The 16,083-nt window shown below is 33.0% G+C and overlaps 4 protein-coding genes across 4 annotated transcripts in view; 2 read left to right on the top strand and 2 right to left on the bottom strand.

Moving 5' to 3' along the window:
* The first annotated feature begins 1,076 nt into the window (after positions 1 to 1,076).
* Positions 1,077 to 2,270, top strand: LOC147924289 (uncharacterized). The gene has a single exon (XM_087494341.1). It carries the CDS (start codon positions 1,077 to 1,079, stop codon positions 2,268 to 2,270), a length of 1,194 nt encoding a protein of 397 aa, XP_087350467.1.
* Positions 2,271 to 3,687: 1,417 nt separating this feature from the next.
* Positions 3,688 to 4,881, bottom strand: LOC147924288 (uncharacterized). Its single transcript, XM_087494283.1, has one exon. The coding sequence runs from the start codon at positions 4,879 to 4,881 to the stop codon at positions 3,688 to 3,690; it is 1,194 nt and encodes a 397-aa protein (XP_087350409.1).
* A 1,793-nt stretch (positions 4,882 to 6,674) lies between these two features.
* On the bottom strand, positions 6,675 to 9,573 carry LOC147924287 (uncharacterized). Its single transcript, XM_087496701.1, has 2 exons — positions 7,178 to 9,573; positions 6,675 to 6,692 (listed from the first exon to the last, which is right to left on the bottom strand). The coding sequence occupies exons 1-2, from the start codon at positions 9,071 to 9,073 to the stop codon at positions 6,675 to 6,677; spliced, it is 1,914 nt and encodes a 637-aa protein (XP_087352827.1). The 5' UTR covers positions 9,074 to 9,573.
* Positions 9,574 to 10,874: 1,301 nt separating this feature from the next.
* Positions 10,875 to 16,083, top strand: part of LOC147924286 (uncharacterized) — a 73,499-nt gene continuing 68,290 nt past the window's right edge. Inside the window, exon 1 of the mRNA XM_087496700.1 lies at positions 10,875 to 13,270. Within this exon, the coding sequence (XP_087352826.1) occupies positions 11,375 to 13,270 (1,896 nt within the window). The 5' untranslated portion in view covers positions 10,875 to 11,374. The remainder of the gene's footprint in view (positions 13,271 to 16,083) is intronic.

Genomic DNA, 16,083 nt, shown 5'->3' with positions numbered 1-16,083 from the left:
CAAAAGAGATCTATTAAAACGATTATATGACGCCTGTATATTCTCTAAATTTGACATGAAAAGTGGATTTTGGCAAATACAAATTGCCGAGAAGGATAAATATAAAACAGCATTCACAGTGCCTTTTGGGCATTACGAATGGAATGTTATGCCTTTCGGTTTAAAAAACGCACCATCCGAATTTCAAAATATAATGAACGAAATATTTAACCCTTACTCCACCTTCTCTATTGTATACATAGATGATGTGTTAATATATTCAAAATCCATCGACCAACACTTTAAACATCTATACACCTTTTTAAACATTGTTAAAAAGCATGGACTAGTAGTATCCGCAAAAAAGATGCAAATATTTCAAACAAAAATACGTTTTCTAGGCCACAACATATATCAAGGTACTATAACACCTATATCTAGATCTATAGAATTTGCAAATAAATTTCCAGATGAAATAAAAGAAAAATCACAATTACAAAGATTTTTAGGTTGCCTAAACTACATATCTGATTTTCTACCTAATCTACGAAAAACTATTCAACCATTGTTTCAAAGATTACAAAAGAACCCCATACCATGGTCAAGTCTGCATACTAGTCTAGTCCAGGATATCAAGAAAAAGGTTATAACACTACCATGTCTAGTCATCCCACACCCCAATGCATTCATGATAGTAGAGACAGATGCATCAGAAATAGGTTACGGGGGGATCCTTAAACAGAAAATGCCAGAGTCAACCCAAGAGTCTATAGTTCGTTTCCACTCAGGAGTATGGCTTGGACCACAAAAGAATTACTCTACAGTTAAAAAAGAAGTTTTATCTATAGTAAACTGTATTTCTAAATTTCAAGATGATTTAATAAACAAAAAGTTTTTACTACGTGTCGATTGCAAATCGGCGAAAGAGATTTTACAAAAGGATGTTAAAAACTTAGTCTCTAAACAAATATTTGCTAGATGGCAAGCTATTTTATCTGTTTTTGATTTTGATATACAATATATAAAAGGGGAAAATAATTCTTTACCTGATTTTCTAACAAGGGAGTACTTACAGGGAAAATCTCAGGATCACCAAAATGAGTGAAACACAAAAGAAACCAATGAGTGCATCAGACTACGTCAAGAATCAACCACATTTACAAGGAAAGCAATTAACCACTAGCAACCAATTCTCTGCCTTGGCGGAATTTCCTCCTTTATCCTACGCAAAAGCCGTCAACCCCCAGCCACAAAAAATATCCAATCCATCCTCCTCACAAAAAACCATAGATCAAAAATCGTCCTACTTCCTTAAACCACAACGCCAACACCTTATTACAACCTCATTTACCAAACCAATATCCCTTAAAGATCTAACCCAATATACCAACCGCATATTTTACGAAGAAAGTCAATACCTTACCGATAACCTTACCAAAAACCGCACATTCTACGAATTCATTCTCGTAGACACCAAATCAGTAGAAATAACCCACCATACCGACAAGAATGACCCAAACCTTATTTCCTACTCCACCTGCAAAATCCTCAAAGTATGCAATCCCCAAGATCTCGGATTCATAAACCTGCACACCGCAAAAGAATTCTCCATCCCGGGGTTCCATATTCCAAGATTTACCTACATAGATTACCAGAAGGCCTTTTTCCACACCCTTTACTTACGAACCTATGATCACTCCTGGTTCCTTTCCTTTGACTTTCATTGCCCCAAGACAATACCAGGATGGTTCTACGAATGGTGGTACTGGTTTGGCCCAACCGATGACATATATCCACCCCAAATACCCAAGGTTTCACTACCCTACTACACTAAACATGAAAAACACCAACTCATCGGCCCTTTACCAAAGATAGCCTTCCACATAGATATGGGAATACCCTGGATACTATCTTGGCACTACAACCTTCTACCCTTCTTACCAGAGATGCCATATTCACTAGTCCGCGAATTCAGAATCAAATGGTGGGACAAATATAACCTCGACCGCTGCTCTTTATCCAACTTGGAGAAATGGATCCAGACACATCAACAAATAAAGCAATCCATAGCTACAGTATCCCGAGCATTACCACCTATTCAAACAAAAAATTCGCCACACAAACCACCAAGTCCTACAGAATCAACAACTTCGTCCTCCGGATCCAAGAAAAGTAAAGGCAAAGAAAAACTCAAGAAACTCCTCGAGACAATAGCTATGCAAATATCCTCCTCAGACGACGAAGATGATATAACACAAGACAACAATACGCAAGACGACGATCCATTCTAAAAAAAAAAAAAAAAAAAAAAAAAAAAAAAACGTGAAAGTATCATGGTAGAGCTCTTTTATTATATCTTTAAGTTATGTGCTTGTAATATAAATACATATATATTCAGTATATAGTTTTGTAGAAGCTACCTCTTCCACCGACTCCATCAACACTCCAATTTTCAAGACAAGATGAAGACAAAAAGACAATTATGCAACAGCTCAACTATCAATACAAGACTTCAAGACCAAGAAATGAAGACTTCAGTATTATAACAAGACAAAGACTTCAATCAACAAAGGATTACTCATCTCTCGCAATGTCAAAAATAGGACACGTCGACAACAACTTACGCAACTTCACACAGCTTTGTATAAATAAGGAAGTGAGAGGAATAGGAGAGGGCAGAGTGTTTTTAGCGATCATTCACAAATTCCCTATACATCCTACTCTCCAATTTTCATAAGTTTGTTTTCAAAGTTTGTATCTTTACTCTTGTATTTTAACCAAGTTTAAATAAAGTAAGTTTAATCATCCCTCTTATCTATATTTTAAGTTAATTTGCTTATTTATACACTGGTTTTACTCTATTATATTACAATCTAGAAAAAATAATCTATATATTTTATCCTGGGTTTTGTTAAAGAACGTATGGTATCAGAGCCAAAAGAATTTCGGCTTATAGTATGATATATGTTTTAACTGTAGAGTAACCTAGCCAATATTTGTTTAGAGACTAAGTTTTTAACATCCTTTTGTAAAATCTCTTTCGCTGATACCATACGTTCTTTAACAAAACCCAGGATAAAATATATAGATTATTTTTTCTAGATTGTAATATAACTAGAGTAAAACCAGTGTATAAATAAGCAAATTAACTTAAAATATAGATAAGAGGGATGATTAAACTTACTTTATTTAAACTTGGTTAAAATACAAGAGTAAAGATACAAACTTTGAAAACAAACTTATGAAAATTGGAGAGTAGGATGTATAGGGAATTTGTGAATGATCGCTAAAAACACTCTGCCCTCTCCTATTCCTCTCACTTCCTTATTTATACAAAGCTGTGTGAAGTTGCGTAAGTTGTTGTCGACGTGTCCTATTTTTGACATTGCGAGAGATGAGTAATCCTTTGTTGATTGAAGTCTTTGTCTTGTTATAATACTGAAGTCTTCATTTCTTGGTCTTGAAGTCTTGTATTGATAGTTGAGCTGTTGCATAATTGTCTTTTTGTCTTCATCTTGTCTTGAAAATTGGAGTGTTGATGGAGTCGGTGGAAGAGGTAGCTTCTACAAAACTATATACTGAATATATATGTATTTATATTACAAGCACATAACTTAAAGATATAATAAAAGAGCTCTACCATGATACTTTCACGTTTTTTTTTTTTTTTTTTTTTTTTTTTTTTTTTTTTTTTTTTTTTTTTTTTTTTTAGAATGGATCGTCGTCTTGCGTATTGTTGTCTTGTGTTATATCATCTTCGTCGTCTGAGGAGGATATTTGCATAGCTATTGTCTCGAGGAGTTTCTTGAGTTTTTCTTTGCCTTTACTTTTCTTGGATCCGGAGGACGAAGTTGTTGATTCTGTAGGACTTGGTGGTTTGTGTGGCGAATTTTTTGTTTGAATAGGTGGTAATGCTCGGGATACTGTAGCTATGGATTGCTTTATTTGTTGATGTGTCTGGATCCATTTCTCCAAGTTGGATAAAGAGCAGCGGTCGAGGTTATATTTGTCCCACCATTTGATTCTGAATTCGCGGACTAGTGAATATGGCATCTCTGGTAAGAAGGGTAGAAGGTTGTAGTGCCAAGATAGTATCCAGGGTATTCCCATATCTATGTGGAAGGCTATCTTTGGTAAAGGGCCGATGAGTTGGTGTTTTTCGTGTTTAGTGTAGTAGGGTAGTGAAACCTTGGGTATTTGGGGTGGATATATGTCATCGGTTGGGCCAAACCAGTACCACCATTCGTAGAACCATCCTGGTATTGTCTTGGGGCAATGAAAGTCAAAGGAAAGGAACCAGGAGTGATCATAGGTTCGTAAGTAAAGGGTGTGGAAAAAGGCCTTCTGGTAATCTATGTAGGTAAATCTTGGAATATGGAACCCCGGGATGGAGAATTCTTTTGCGGTGTGCAGGTTTATGAATCCGAGATCTTGGGGATTGCATACTTTGAGGATTTTGCAGGTGGAGTAGGAAATAAGGTTTGGGTCATTCTTGTCGGTATGGTGGGTTATTTCTACTGATTTGGTGTCTACGAGAATGAATTCGTAGAATGTGCGGTTTTTGGTAAGGTTATCGGTAAGGTATTGACTTTCTTCGTAAAATATGCGGTTGGTATATTGGGTTAGATCTTTAAGGGATATTGGTTTGGTAAATGAGGTTGTAATAAGGTGTTGGCGTTGTGGTTTAAGGAAGTAGGACGATTTTTGATCTATGGTTTTTTGTGAGGAGGATGGATTGGATATTTTTTGTGGCTGGGGGTTGACGGCTTTTGCGTAGGATAAAGGAGGAAATTCCGCCAAGGCAGAGAATTGGTTGCTAGTGGTTAATTGCTTTCCTTGTAAATGTGGTTGATTCTTGACGTAGTCTGATGCACTCATTGGTTTCTTTTGTGTTTCACTCATTTTGGTGATCCTGAGATTTTCCCTGTAAGTACTCCCTTGTTAGAAAATCAGGTAAAGAATTATTTTCCCCTTTTATATATTGTATATCAAAATCAAAAACAGATAAAATAGCTTGCCATCTAGCAAATATTTGTTTAGAGACTAAGTTTTTAACATCCTTTTGTAAAATCTCTTTCGCCGATTTGCAATCGACACGTAGTAAAAACTTTTTGTTTATTAAATCATCTTGAAATTTAGAAATACAGTTTACTATAGATAAAACTTCTTTTTTAACTGTAGAGTAATTCTTTTGTGGTCCAAGCCATACTCCTGAGTGGAAACGAACTATAGACTCTTGGGTTGACTCTGGCATTTTCTGTTTAAGGATCCCCCCGTAACCTATTTCTGATGCATCTGTCTCTACTATCATGAATGCATTGGGGTGTGGGATGACTAGACATGGTAGTGTTATAACCTTTTTCTTGATATCCTGGACTAGACTAGTATGCAGACTTGACCATGGTATGGGGTTCTTTTGTAATCTTTGAAACAATGGTTGAATAGTTTTTCGTAGATTAGGTAGAAAATCAGATATGTAGTTTAGGCAACCTAAAAATCTTTGTAATTGTGATTTTTCTTTTATTTCATCTGGAAATTTATTTGCAAATTCTATAGATCTAGATATAGGTGTTATAGTACCTTGATATATGTTGTGGCCTAGAAAACGTATTTTTGTTTGAAATATTTGCATCTTTTTTGCGGATACTACTAGTCCATGCTTTTTAACAATGTTTAAAAAGGTGTATAGATGTTTAAAGTGTTGGTCGATGGATTTTGAATATATTAACACATCATCTATGTATACAATAGAGAAGGTGGAGTAAGGGTTAAATATTTCGTTCATTATATTTTGAAATTCGGATGGTGCGTTTTTTAAACCGAAAGGCATAACATTCCATTCGTAATGCCCAAAAGGCACTGTGAATGCTGTTTTATATTTATCCTTCTCGGCAATTTGTATTTGCCAAAATCCACTTTTCATGTCAAATTTAGAGAATATACAGGCGTCATATAATCGTTTTAATAGATCTCTTTTGTTTGGTATTGGGTATCTTATCCATTGTATTACATTGTTTAAGGGTTTATAGTTGATTACTAAGCGTGGTACTCCTCTTTCTTTTTCAGCTTGGTTGTTAACATAAAATGCTGAACAACTCCAAGGAGATTTAGATTTTCTTATTAAGTTCTTATCTAGTAATTCTTGTATTTCTTTTTTGCAATATTCTAAAAGTTCTTGATTCATTTGAATAGGTCTAGCTTTAGTTGGAATATTTTTTTCGTTAAAATCTTTTTCGTAGGGTATTTCAACAATATGTTTTTTTCTTTCCCAAAAGGCATTTGGGAGTTCAGAACATATTTGGTGTAGTAGTTCAACTTCTAAAGTTTTTATTTTATTTGTCACTTGTGGATCACTTAGTTGTTGTTCTATATGTTGGTATTTTATTTCTTGTTGTAAATATTGTATATGTTTTTGTTTCCCGTCTATTAAATTTATAGATTTTTCTATTGTTGAATTTTGTAAGGCTAAGATTTCTTTTGTTTTCATTGGGGATAGAAATTCAAACATTATTTTCTCTCCTACAATTTTTGTGGTAATCCCTAGTTCTGTAACTTTAAACGGATAAATTTGTGTAAAAAATGGTGTTCCTAGTATAACTTCTTGGCTTAAGTTTTTTACAAGGATAAATTGAGTTTTAAAACAATAATTTTTGTTACAGATTTTTGCTTTAGGTAATTTGTAGTTGACCTTCAAACTACTTCCGTTTGCACCACTAAGTTTTTCATATGTTTTTTCATAGAATTTTGTAGGAACTATTCCTTCTCTAATACAATTATAGTCAGCTCCTGTATCTAGAAGTGCTATTGTTTCTAGTTTAAAATCATACCCTATGTGTATTGTGATTTTTGTATACCATTTTTGATAGTTTATTTTGTTTATTATCTGGATATATTCTTCTTCTTCTTTTGTTTGTTTATGGTTTTCAGGGTTGCTTGTGGAGGGTTTGTCCATTGTTGTGGGTGGAGATTCATGGACTTTTGGTTCTATAAGGGCTAATCTAGCGTCTACTTGCAATTGATGAAGTTGATGTTGGTGAACTATTTGTTGTAATTCTTTTATTTGTGTTTTTAAATTTTTAACTTCTCCTTGTAATTCACCAGTGGTTACTTGTTTAAAAAGTGTTGGAGAGGGATATTTTTCTATTATTTTGTTAAGACTAAAAGGTTGTGGAGTTAATAATTGATTTTCTCGTTGCACTAAATCTTTTAATTTTAATAAATATTCCTTTTTGGTTTCGTGATCATCTATTTTATCTATAATATCTATTAAAAATTGTTTGTCAATGTCTTTTGTAATTACGTTTATTGTTTTACAATTGCATATGCCATCTGAGATATTTTCAGAATTTTGAGAGGATGTATCACTTTCATCTTCTATTATGTCTAGAGAAGGGTCGCTACTGAGTTCTTCTGAATTTTCAGTTTCTGAAAGAAGTAATTTTTCTAATTTTTCTTTAATGTCTTGTTGATCGTGAAATATTTCATTGATTTTTCTTTTCATTTTACAATCTGTAGATTTATGTCCTGGCCGTTTACAGTTCCAGCATATAATTCTTTCTTTTTTAGATGGTTCTCTGGGATTTTTGTTTTTTGTATAGTATGAGTTAAAAAATTTCTTTGTAAATCTTTTACTTTTATTATAAGGTTGTGGATAAAAAGTTTTATTTTGTTTGCGTAGTTTTCTTCTTTCTCTAGAAGGTGGAGTGAGACGATTGTAACCATATTGTTCACAAAATGAACCCATAGTTTCTGCAAATTTAAATTTGTTACTTTGCTTTTTATCTTTGTGTTCTTGACATATTTGTAGACCTTCCTTTTTAATAAAGGCAAACAATTGACCATAGGTTATGGTATCCCATGGGATTGGTTGTCCTCCAGAATAATCTTTTAGTTTATTAATTAATCGTTCTGCGAAAAATGATGGTAATCCTGCGATGAACCGTTCTTTCCAGAAGGGTTGGTTGCAGTCGTGTCTTTGAAATATGTTGGTTACAAATATATCTTTATACCATTTAAAGTCCCCTAGTGTTGGACATCTAAGATTTGTTAAAATAAGTTTTTTACTTGTTAGTTCTTCCGAAGGGTTTCCTACAAAGTGCATGGTCATGGTGTGGAGTAATACTTCTACAGCATTTTGAACTTGGTCTTCTTCATAAAAACCATCTTCTCCTTCTACTCTTCTAGTTTCAGTATGGTTTAGAATAGAATTTTGAGTTTCTACGCCTAAAGCATTATCCCACCAAAATTTCAGGGCTCCATTGAAGCCCGAGATTAGCATGACACATGCTTGGTGGTCTGACATTCCTTTAGCTTTATAGGATAGGGTTGCCATCCCCATTTCTTGAAATAAATTCATCATTTCATATTCGGATCTACCATCTATATTCCATTCATATATGCCTTCTCCGTTGTAAAAGTTCGTTGAGGGAAATTTATGATGTTCTTCAAATAATAAGTCGGGTGGTGAGTGCCTTGGATAATATGGTTTTTTGGATGGTTGAAAGTTTCTTTTTATTCTATTTATTTCTATATCGGTTTCAGATCGAATGTTTTCGTCAATATTATTTATCCCCTTGGCTTTATCTAGTCTATCCAGTCTAGTTGAAATTGATTTTAAAATTTCATTTTCAGGAAATTTAATGGATTTTGTTAATGGTTTGAAGAGAGGTGGTGAGATTGCAGTAAAGGGTGAAGATAACGGCTGAGAGTTTGTTGTTATGTTTTTTTCGTCCTTTTCTAGTTTGTTATCAAGATTATCTATTTGTCGTGAAATAGTATGTAATATTTGACTTTGATAATTATTTTGTTCATATACTATCTTAATGTCTGCCATATATATTGAATCTTTATCATCTCGGTTTGCCCCGGTTCTAAAAGGTGTAGCGATTACTTGTCTTTGGGGAGTGTGAATTTTGATGTCTTTCAAAGGTGGATGAACTGATTTGTGTATTTCTCCGTTAGTCATTTCCCATGTGTGGTACAATGTGGAACTAGTGTTTATTGATTCATTTTTATATGGGTAGCATATGTTATTTTCTAAAGCATATGTTTCAAACCATGTGAAAAATGGAATATTTACTTCTATATTTTCCATGTAGTTATACCATATTTCTCTAAAAGTTGTAAGTTTTTCTTTATTAAAAGCTTGAAAGTACCATTTTCTTTTATCCTTGTTTTTATCTGATAAGAATTCTTCTTTAAGGTAATCTTTGTCTATTGTAAATGTTTTTATGATAACATTTATTGATTTAAAATCTGAAGTTGTTGGGGAAGTAGGAAAGTTAGACGATCCCACTTCTGACTGTTGAACTGGTTCAGCTATTGGTGCTTGAAAAATAATAGGTTTTTTCCCTTGGCTTTTTGTTAAAATTTGTTCTACACTTTCCTCTGATTCAGTGCTAGCTTGGCCAGTTCTGTACTCAGAGAAAGATGAACGTGGGTGGAATGAACTAAATTTTAATGATGGTGGATCTCTGAAAGAACCGAAGTTTAATAATATTTTTCCATCATATTGTTCTGTTATACTCGTAATAGTTCTTTGTTCAAAATTTCTTGGTGGTTGAGTAATATTAATTTTCCATTGATCAGGAATTGTAATTTCTGTCCATTTTAATTGTTTAGGTGTATATGTAGAGGTTGGTGTGTCTTTACCATGTGCAGCCAATATTGTTGTTTCGCCTTTATCATCTTGCAATAAACATCGTGGGTTGAACTCAGATGTAGATTGCTTAAAGTAAATACGATACAACAACAAATAGCCATGTCTTTCTTGCTGAAATTTAATTTCAGGCAAGTGTACGTTTAAAACTAAAGTATTAAATATTGTAGGGTCATGTAAGCTTACTTGAAAATTTGGTGCACAATTAAAATATATAGCTCCGTTGCATAAATTTGATTGTACTGCCCCTAATAAGGAGTCTTCAAATTTTAAAAGTGTTTTATCTCTTAATAACATGAGTATTGGGGAATCAATCCCTGTTCTAGATAAAGGTTTGATTGCTAATTGTATTAGGCCAAAATGAATATAATTAAAGTTTTTTCTTTTATAGTTTTCTAAAGCCATAGAAGAAAGTAGTTTAATTTCTTCAAATTCATTTTGTAATGATAAAGTTTGTTCATGTTCTTTAATTGAATATGCAGTTCTAAAATCAAAAGTTCCTATTTGATATATATTTTGTGGATTAACATGCGGTAGTTGATCTTTTGATATTTCTTGATTAAAGGTTGTGATTTTTGACATAATTTCTCTTGAATTAATTGTTTTTTGAGATGTAGAAGATGATGCATGCTTAGACTTAAACAACTTCCTAACCGTAGACGACATGTTTATTATAAACCTAAGCCTAGTGTTAAAAACCAACCTACCAGAACCTTGTCGGGAGCGTTGATAGCGTAGGTGTTCCAGGCCGTAAGACCAGAAGGCAGTGAGTCCGTTGGTAAGCCATCAATCGATCGCACATGTATATTTATAGAGTGGGTCGACGTGTAAAGTTGATAAAAAACATTACATAAAAATAAATAAAAAAAGCTATGGAACCTTTAATGAGATAAAACACTTTTAAAATTTGAAGACTCCTTATTAGGGGCAGTACAATCAAATTTATGCAACGGAGCTATATATTTTAATTGTGCACCAAATTTTCAAGTAAGCTTACATGACCCTACAATATTTAATACTTTAGTTTTAAACGTACACTTGCCTGAAATTAAATTTCAGCAAGAAAGACATGGCTATTTGTTGTTGTATCGTATTTACTTTAAGCAATCTACATCTGAGTTCAACCCACGATGTTTATTGCAAGATGATAAAGGCGAAACAACAATATTGGCTGCACATGGTAAAGACACACCAACCTCTACATATACACCTAAACAATTAAAATGGACAGAAATTACAATTCCTGATCAATGGAAAATTAATATTACTCAACCACCAAGAAATTTTGAACAAAGAACTATTACGAGTATAACAGAACAATATGATGGAAAAATATTATTAAACTTCGGTTCTTTCAGAGATCCACCATCATTAAAATTTAGTTCATTCCACCCACGTTCATCTTTCTCTGAGTACAGAACTGGCCAAGCTAGCACTGAATCAGAGGAAAGTGTAGAACAAATTTTAACAAAAAGCCAAGGGAAAAAACCTATTATTTTTCAAGCACCAATAGCTGAACCAGTTCAACAGTCAGAAGTGGGATCGTCTAACTTTCCTACTTCCCCAACAACTTCAGATTTTAAATCAATAAATGTTATCATAAAAACATTTACAATAGACAAAGATTACCTTAAAGAAGAATTCTTATCAGATAAAAACAAGGATAAAAGAAAATGGTACTTTCAAGCTTTTAATAAAGAAAAACTTACAACTTTTAGAGAAATATGGTATAACTACATGGAAAATATAGAAGTAAATATTCCATTTTTCACATGGTTTGAAACATATGCTTTAGAAAATAACATATGCTACCCATATAAAAATGAATCAATAAACACTAGTTCCACATTGTACCACACATGGGAAATGACTAACGGAGAAATACACAAATCAGTTCATCCACCTTTGAAAGACATCAAAATTCACACTCCCCAAAGACAAGTAATCGCTACACCTTTTAGAACCGGGGCAAACCGAGATGATAAAGATTCAATATATATGGCAGACATTAAGATAGTATATGAACAAAATAATTATCAAAGTCAAATATTACATACTATTTCACGACAAATAGATAATCTTGATAACAAACTAGAAAAGGACGAAAAAAACATAACAACAAACTCTCAGCCGTTATCTTCACCCTTTACTGCAATCTCACCACCTCTCTTCAAACCATTAACAAAATCCATTAAATTTCCTGAAAATGAAATTTTAAAATCAATTTCAACTAGACTGGATAGACTAGATAAAGCCAAGGGGATAAATAATATTGACGAAAACATTCGATCTGAAACCGATATAGAAATAAATAGAATAAAAAGAAACTTTCAACCATCCAAAAAACCATATTATCCAAGGCACTCACCACCCGACTTATTATTTGAAGAACATCATAAATTTCCCTCAACGAACTTTTACAACGGAGAAGGCATATATGAATGGAATATAGATGGTAGATCCGAATATGAAATGATGAATTTATTTCAAGAAATGGGGATGGCAACCCTATCCTATAAAGCTAAAGGAATGTCAGACCACCAAGCATGTGTCATGCTAATCTCGGGCTTCAATGGAGCCCTGAAATTTTGGTGGGATAATGCTTTAGGCGTAGAAACTCAAAATTCTATTCTAAACCATACTGAAACTAGAAGAGTAGAAGGAGAAGATGGTTTTTATGAAGAAGACCAAGTTCAAAATGCTGTAGAAGTATTACTCCACACCATGACCATGCACTTTGTAGGAAACCCTTCGGAAGAACTAACAAGTAAAAAACTTATTTTAACAAATCTTAGATGTCCAACACTAGGGGACTTTAAATGGTATAAAGATATATTTGTAACCAACATATTTCAAAGACACGACTGCAACCAACCCTTCTGGAAAGAACGGTTCATCGCAGGATTACCATCATTTTTCGCAGAACGATTAATTAATAAACTAAAAGATTATTCTGGAGGACAACCAATCCCATGGGATACCATAACCTATGGTCAATTGTTTGCCTTTATTAAAAAGGAAGGTCTACAAATATGTCAAGAACACAAAGATAAAAAGCAAAGTAACAAATTTAAATTTGCAGAAACTATGGGTTCATTTTGTGAACAATATGGTTACAATCGTCTCACTCCACCTTCTAGAGAAAGAAGAAAACTACGCAAACAAAATAAAACTTTTTATCCACAACCTTATAATAAAAGTAAAAGATTTACAAAGAAATTTTTTAACTCATACTATACAAAAAACAAAAATCCCAGAGAACCATCTAAAAAAGAAAGAATTATATGCTGGAACTGTAAACGGCCAGGACATAAATCTACAGATTGTAAAATGAAAAGAAAAATCAATGAAATATTTCACGATCAACAAGACATTAAAGAAAAATTAGAAAAATTACTTCTTTCAGAAACTGAAAATTCAGAAGAACTCAGTAGCGACCCTTCTCTAGACATAATAGAAGATGAAAGTGATACATCCTCTCAAAATTCTGAAAATATCTCAGATGGCATATGCAATTGTAAAACAATAAACGTAATTACAAAAGACATTGACAAACAATTTTTAATAGATATTATAGATAAAATAGATGATCACGAAACCAAAAAGGAATATTTATTAAAATTAAAAGATTTAGTGCAACGAGAAAATCAATTATTAACTCCACAACCTTTTAGTCTTAACAAAATAATAGAAAAATATCCCTCTCCAACACTTTTTAAACAAGTAACCACTGGTGAATTACAAGGAGAAGTTAAAAATTTAAAAACACAAATAAAAGAATTACAACAAATAGTTCACCAACATCAACTTCATCAATTGCAAGTAGACGCTAGATTAGCCCTTATAGAACCAAAAGTCCATGAATCTCCACCCACAACAATGGACAAACCCTCCACAAGCAACCCTGAAAACCATAAACAAACAAAAGAAGAAGAAGAATATATCCAGATAATAAACAAAATAAACTATCAAAAATGGTATACAAAAATCACAATACACATAGGGTATGATTTTAAACTAGAAACAATAGCACTTCTAGATACAGGAGCTGACTATAATTGTATTAGAGAAGGAATAGTTCCTACAAAATTCTATGAAAAAACATATGAAAAACTTAGTGGTGCAAACGGAAGTAGTTTGAAGGTCAACTACAAATTACCTAAAGCAAAAATCTGTAACAAAAATTATTGTTTTAAAACTCAATTTATCCTTGTAAAAAACTTAAGCCAAGAAGTTATACTAGGAACACCATTTTTTACACAAATTTATCCGTTTAAAGTTACAGAACTAGGGATTACCACAAAAATTGTAGGAGAGAAAATAATGTTTGAATTTCTATCCCCAATGAAAACAAAAGAAATCTTAGCCTTACAAAATTCAACAATAGAAAAATCTATAAATTTAATAGACGGGAAACAAAAACATATACAATATTTACAACAAGAAATAAAATACCAACATATAGAACAACAACTAAGTGATCCACAAGTGACAAATAAAATAAAAACTTTAGAAGTTGAACTACTACACCAAATATGTTCTGAACTCCCAAATGCCTTTTGGGAAAGAAAAAAACATATTGTTGAAATACCCTACGAAAAAGATTTTAACGAAAAAAATATTCCAACTAAAGCTAGACCTATTCAAATGAATCAAGAACTTTTAGAATATTGCAAAAAAGAAATACAAGAATTACTAGATAAGAACTTAATAAGAAAATCTAAATCTCCTTGGAGTTGTTCAGCATTTTATGTTAACAACCAAGCTGAAAAAGAAAGAGGAGTACCACGCTTAGTAATCAACTATAAACCCTTAAACAATGTAATACAATGGATAAGATACCCAATACCAAACAAAAGAGATCTATTAAAACGATTATATGACGCCTGTATATTCTCTAAATTTGACATGAAAAGTGGATTTTGGCAAATACAAATTGCCGAGAAGGATAAATATAAAACAGCATTCACAGTGCCTTTTGGGCATTACGAATGGAATGTTATGCCTTTCGGTTTAAAAAACGCACCATCCGAATTTCAAAATATAATGAACGAAATATTTAACCCTTACTCCACCTTCTCTATTGTATACATAGATGATGTGTTAATATATTCAAAATCCATCGACCAACACTTTAAACATCTATACACCTTTTTAAACATTGTTAAAAAGCATGGACTAGTAGTATCCGCAAAAAAGATGCAAATATTTCAAACAAAAATACGTTTTCTAGGCCACAACATATATCAAGGTACTATAACACCTATATCTAGATCTATAGAATTTGCAAATAAATTTCCAGATGAAATAAAAGAAAAATCACAATTACAAAGATTTTTAGGTTGCCTAAACTACATATCTGATTTTCTACCTAATCTACGAAAAACTATTCAACCATTGTTTCAAAGATTACAAAAGAACCCCATACCATGGTCAAGTCTGCATACTAGTCTAGTCCAGGATATCAAGAAAAAGGTTATAACACTACCATGTCTAGTCATCCCACACCCCAATGCATTCATGATAGTAGAGACAGATGCATCAGAAATAGGTTACGGGGGGATCCTTAAACAGAAAATGCCAGAGTCAACCCAAGAGTCTATAGTTCGTTTCCACTCAGGAGTATGGCTTGGACCACAAAAGAATTACTCTACAGTTAAAAAAGAAGTTTTATCTATAGTAAACTGTATTTCTAAATTTCAAGATGATTTAATAAACAAAAAGTTTTTACTACGTGTCGATTGCAAATCGGCGAAAGAGATTTTACAAAAGGATGTTAAAAACTTAGTCTCTAAACAAATATTTGCTAGATGGCAAGCTATTTTATCTGTTTTTGATTTTGATATACAATATATAAAAGGGGAAAATAATTCTTTACCTGATTTTCTAACAAGGGAGTACTTACAGGGAAAATCTCAGGATCACCAAAATGAGTGAAACACAAAAGAAACCAATGAGTGCATCAGACTACGTCAAGAATCAACCACATTTACAAGGAAAGCAATTAACCACTAGCAACCAATTCTCTGCCTTGGCGGAATTTCCTCCTTTATCCTACGCAAAAGCCGTCAACCCCCAGCCACAAAAAATATCCAATCCATCCTCCTCACAAAAAACCATAGATCAAAAATCGTCCTACTTCCTTAAACCACAACGCCAACACCTTATTACAACCTCATTTACCAAACCAATATCCCTTAAAGATCTAACCCAATATACCAACCGCATATTTTACGAAGAAAGTCAATACCTTACCGATAACCTTACCAAAAACCGCACATTCTACGAATTCATTCTCGTAGACACCAAATCAGTAGAAATAACCCACCATACCGACAAGAATGACCCAAACCTTATTTCCTACTCCACCTGCAAAATCCTCAAAGTATGCAATCCCCAAGATCTCGGATTCATAAACCTGCACACCGCAAAAGAATTCTCCATCC

This window comes from Camelina sativa, chromosome 17, assembly GCF_030686135.1.
Source record: "Camelina sativa cultivar CO46 ecotype springtype chromosome 17, ASM3068613v1".
NCBI lineage: Eukaryota > Viridiplantae > Streptophyta > Magnoliopsida > Brassicales > Brassicaceae > Camelina > Camelina sativa.
This window is presented reverse-complemented; position numbering and strand designations above follow the sequence as displayed.

What these genes read in the sequence shown, in the direction of transcription:
- LOC147924287 (XM_087496701.1), bottom strand. Translation starts at nt 9,073, where the DNA reads ATGGAAAATATAGAAGTAAATATTCCATTTTTCACATGGTTTGAAACA.
- LOC147924289 (XM_087494341.1), top strand. Translation starts at nt 1,077, where the DNA reads ATGAGTGAAACACAAAAGAAACCAATGAGTGCATCAGACTACGTCAAG.
- LOC147924288 (XM_087494283.1), bottom strand. Translation starts at nt 4,881, where the DNA reads ATGAGTGAAACACAAAAGAAACCAATGAGTGCATCAGACTACGTCAAG.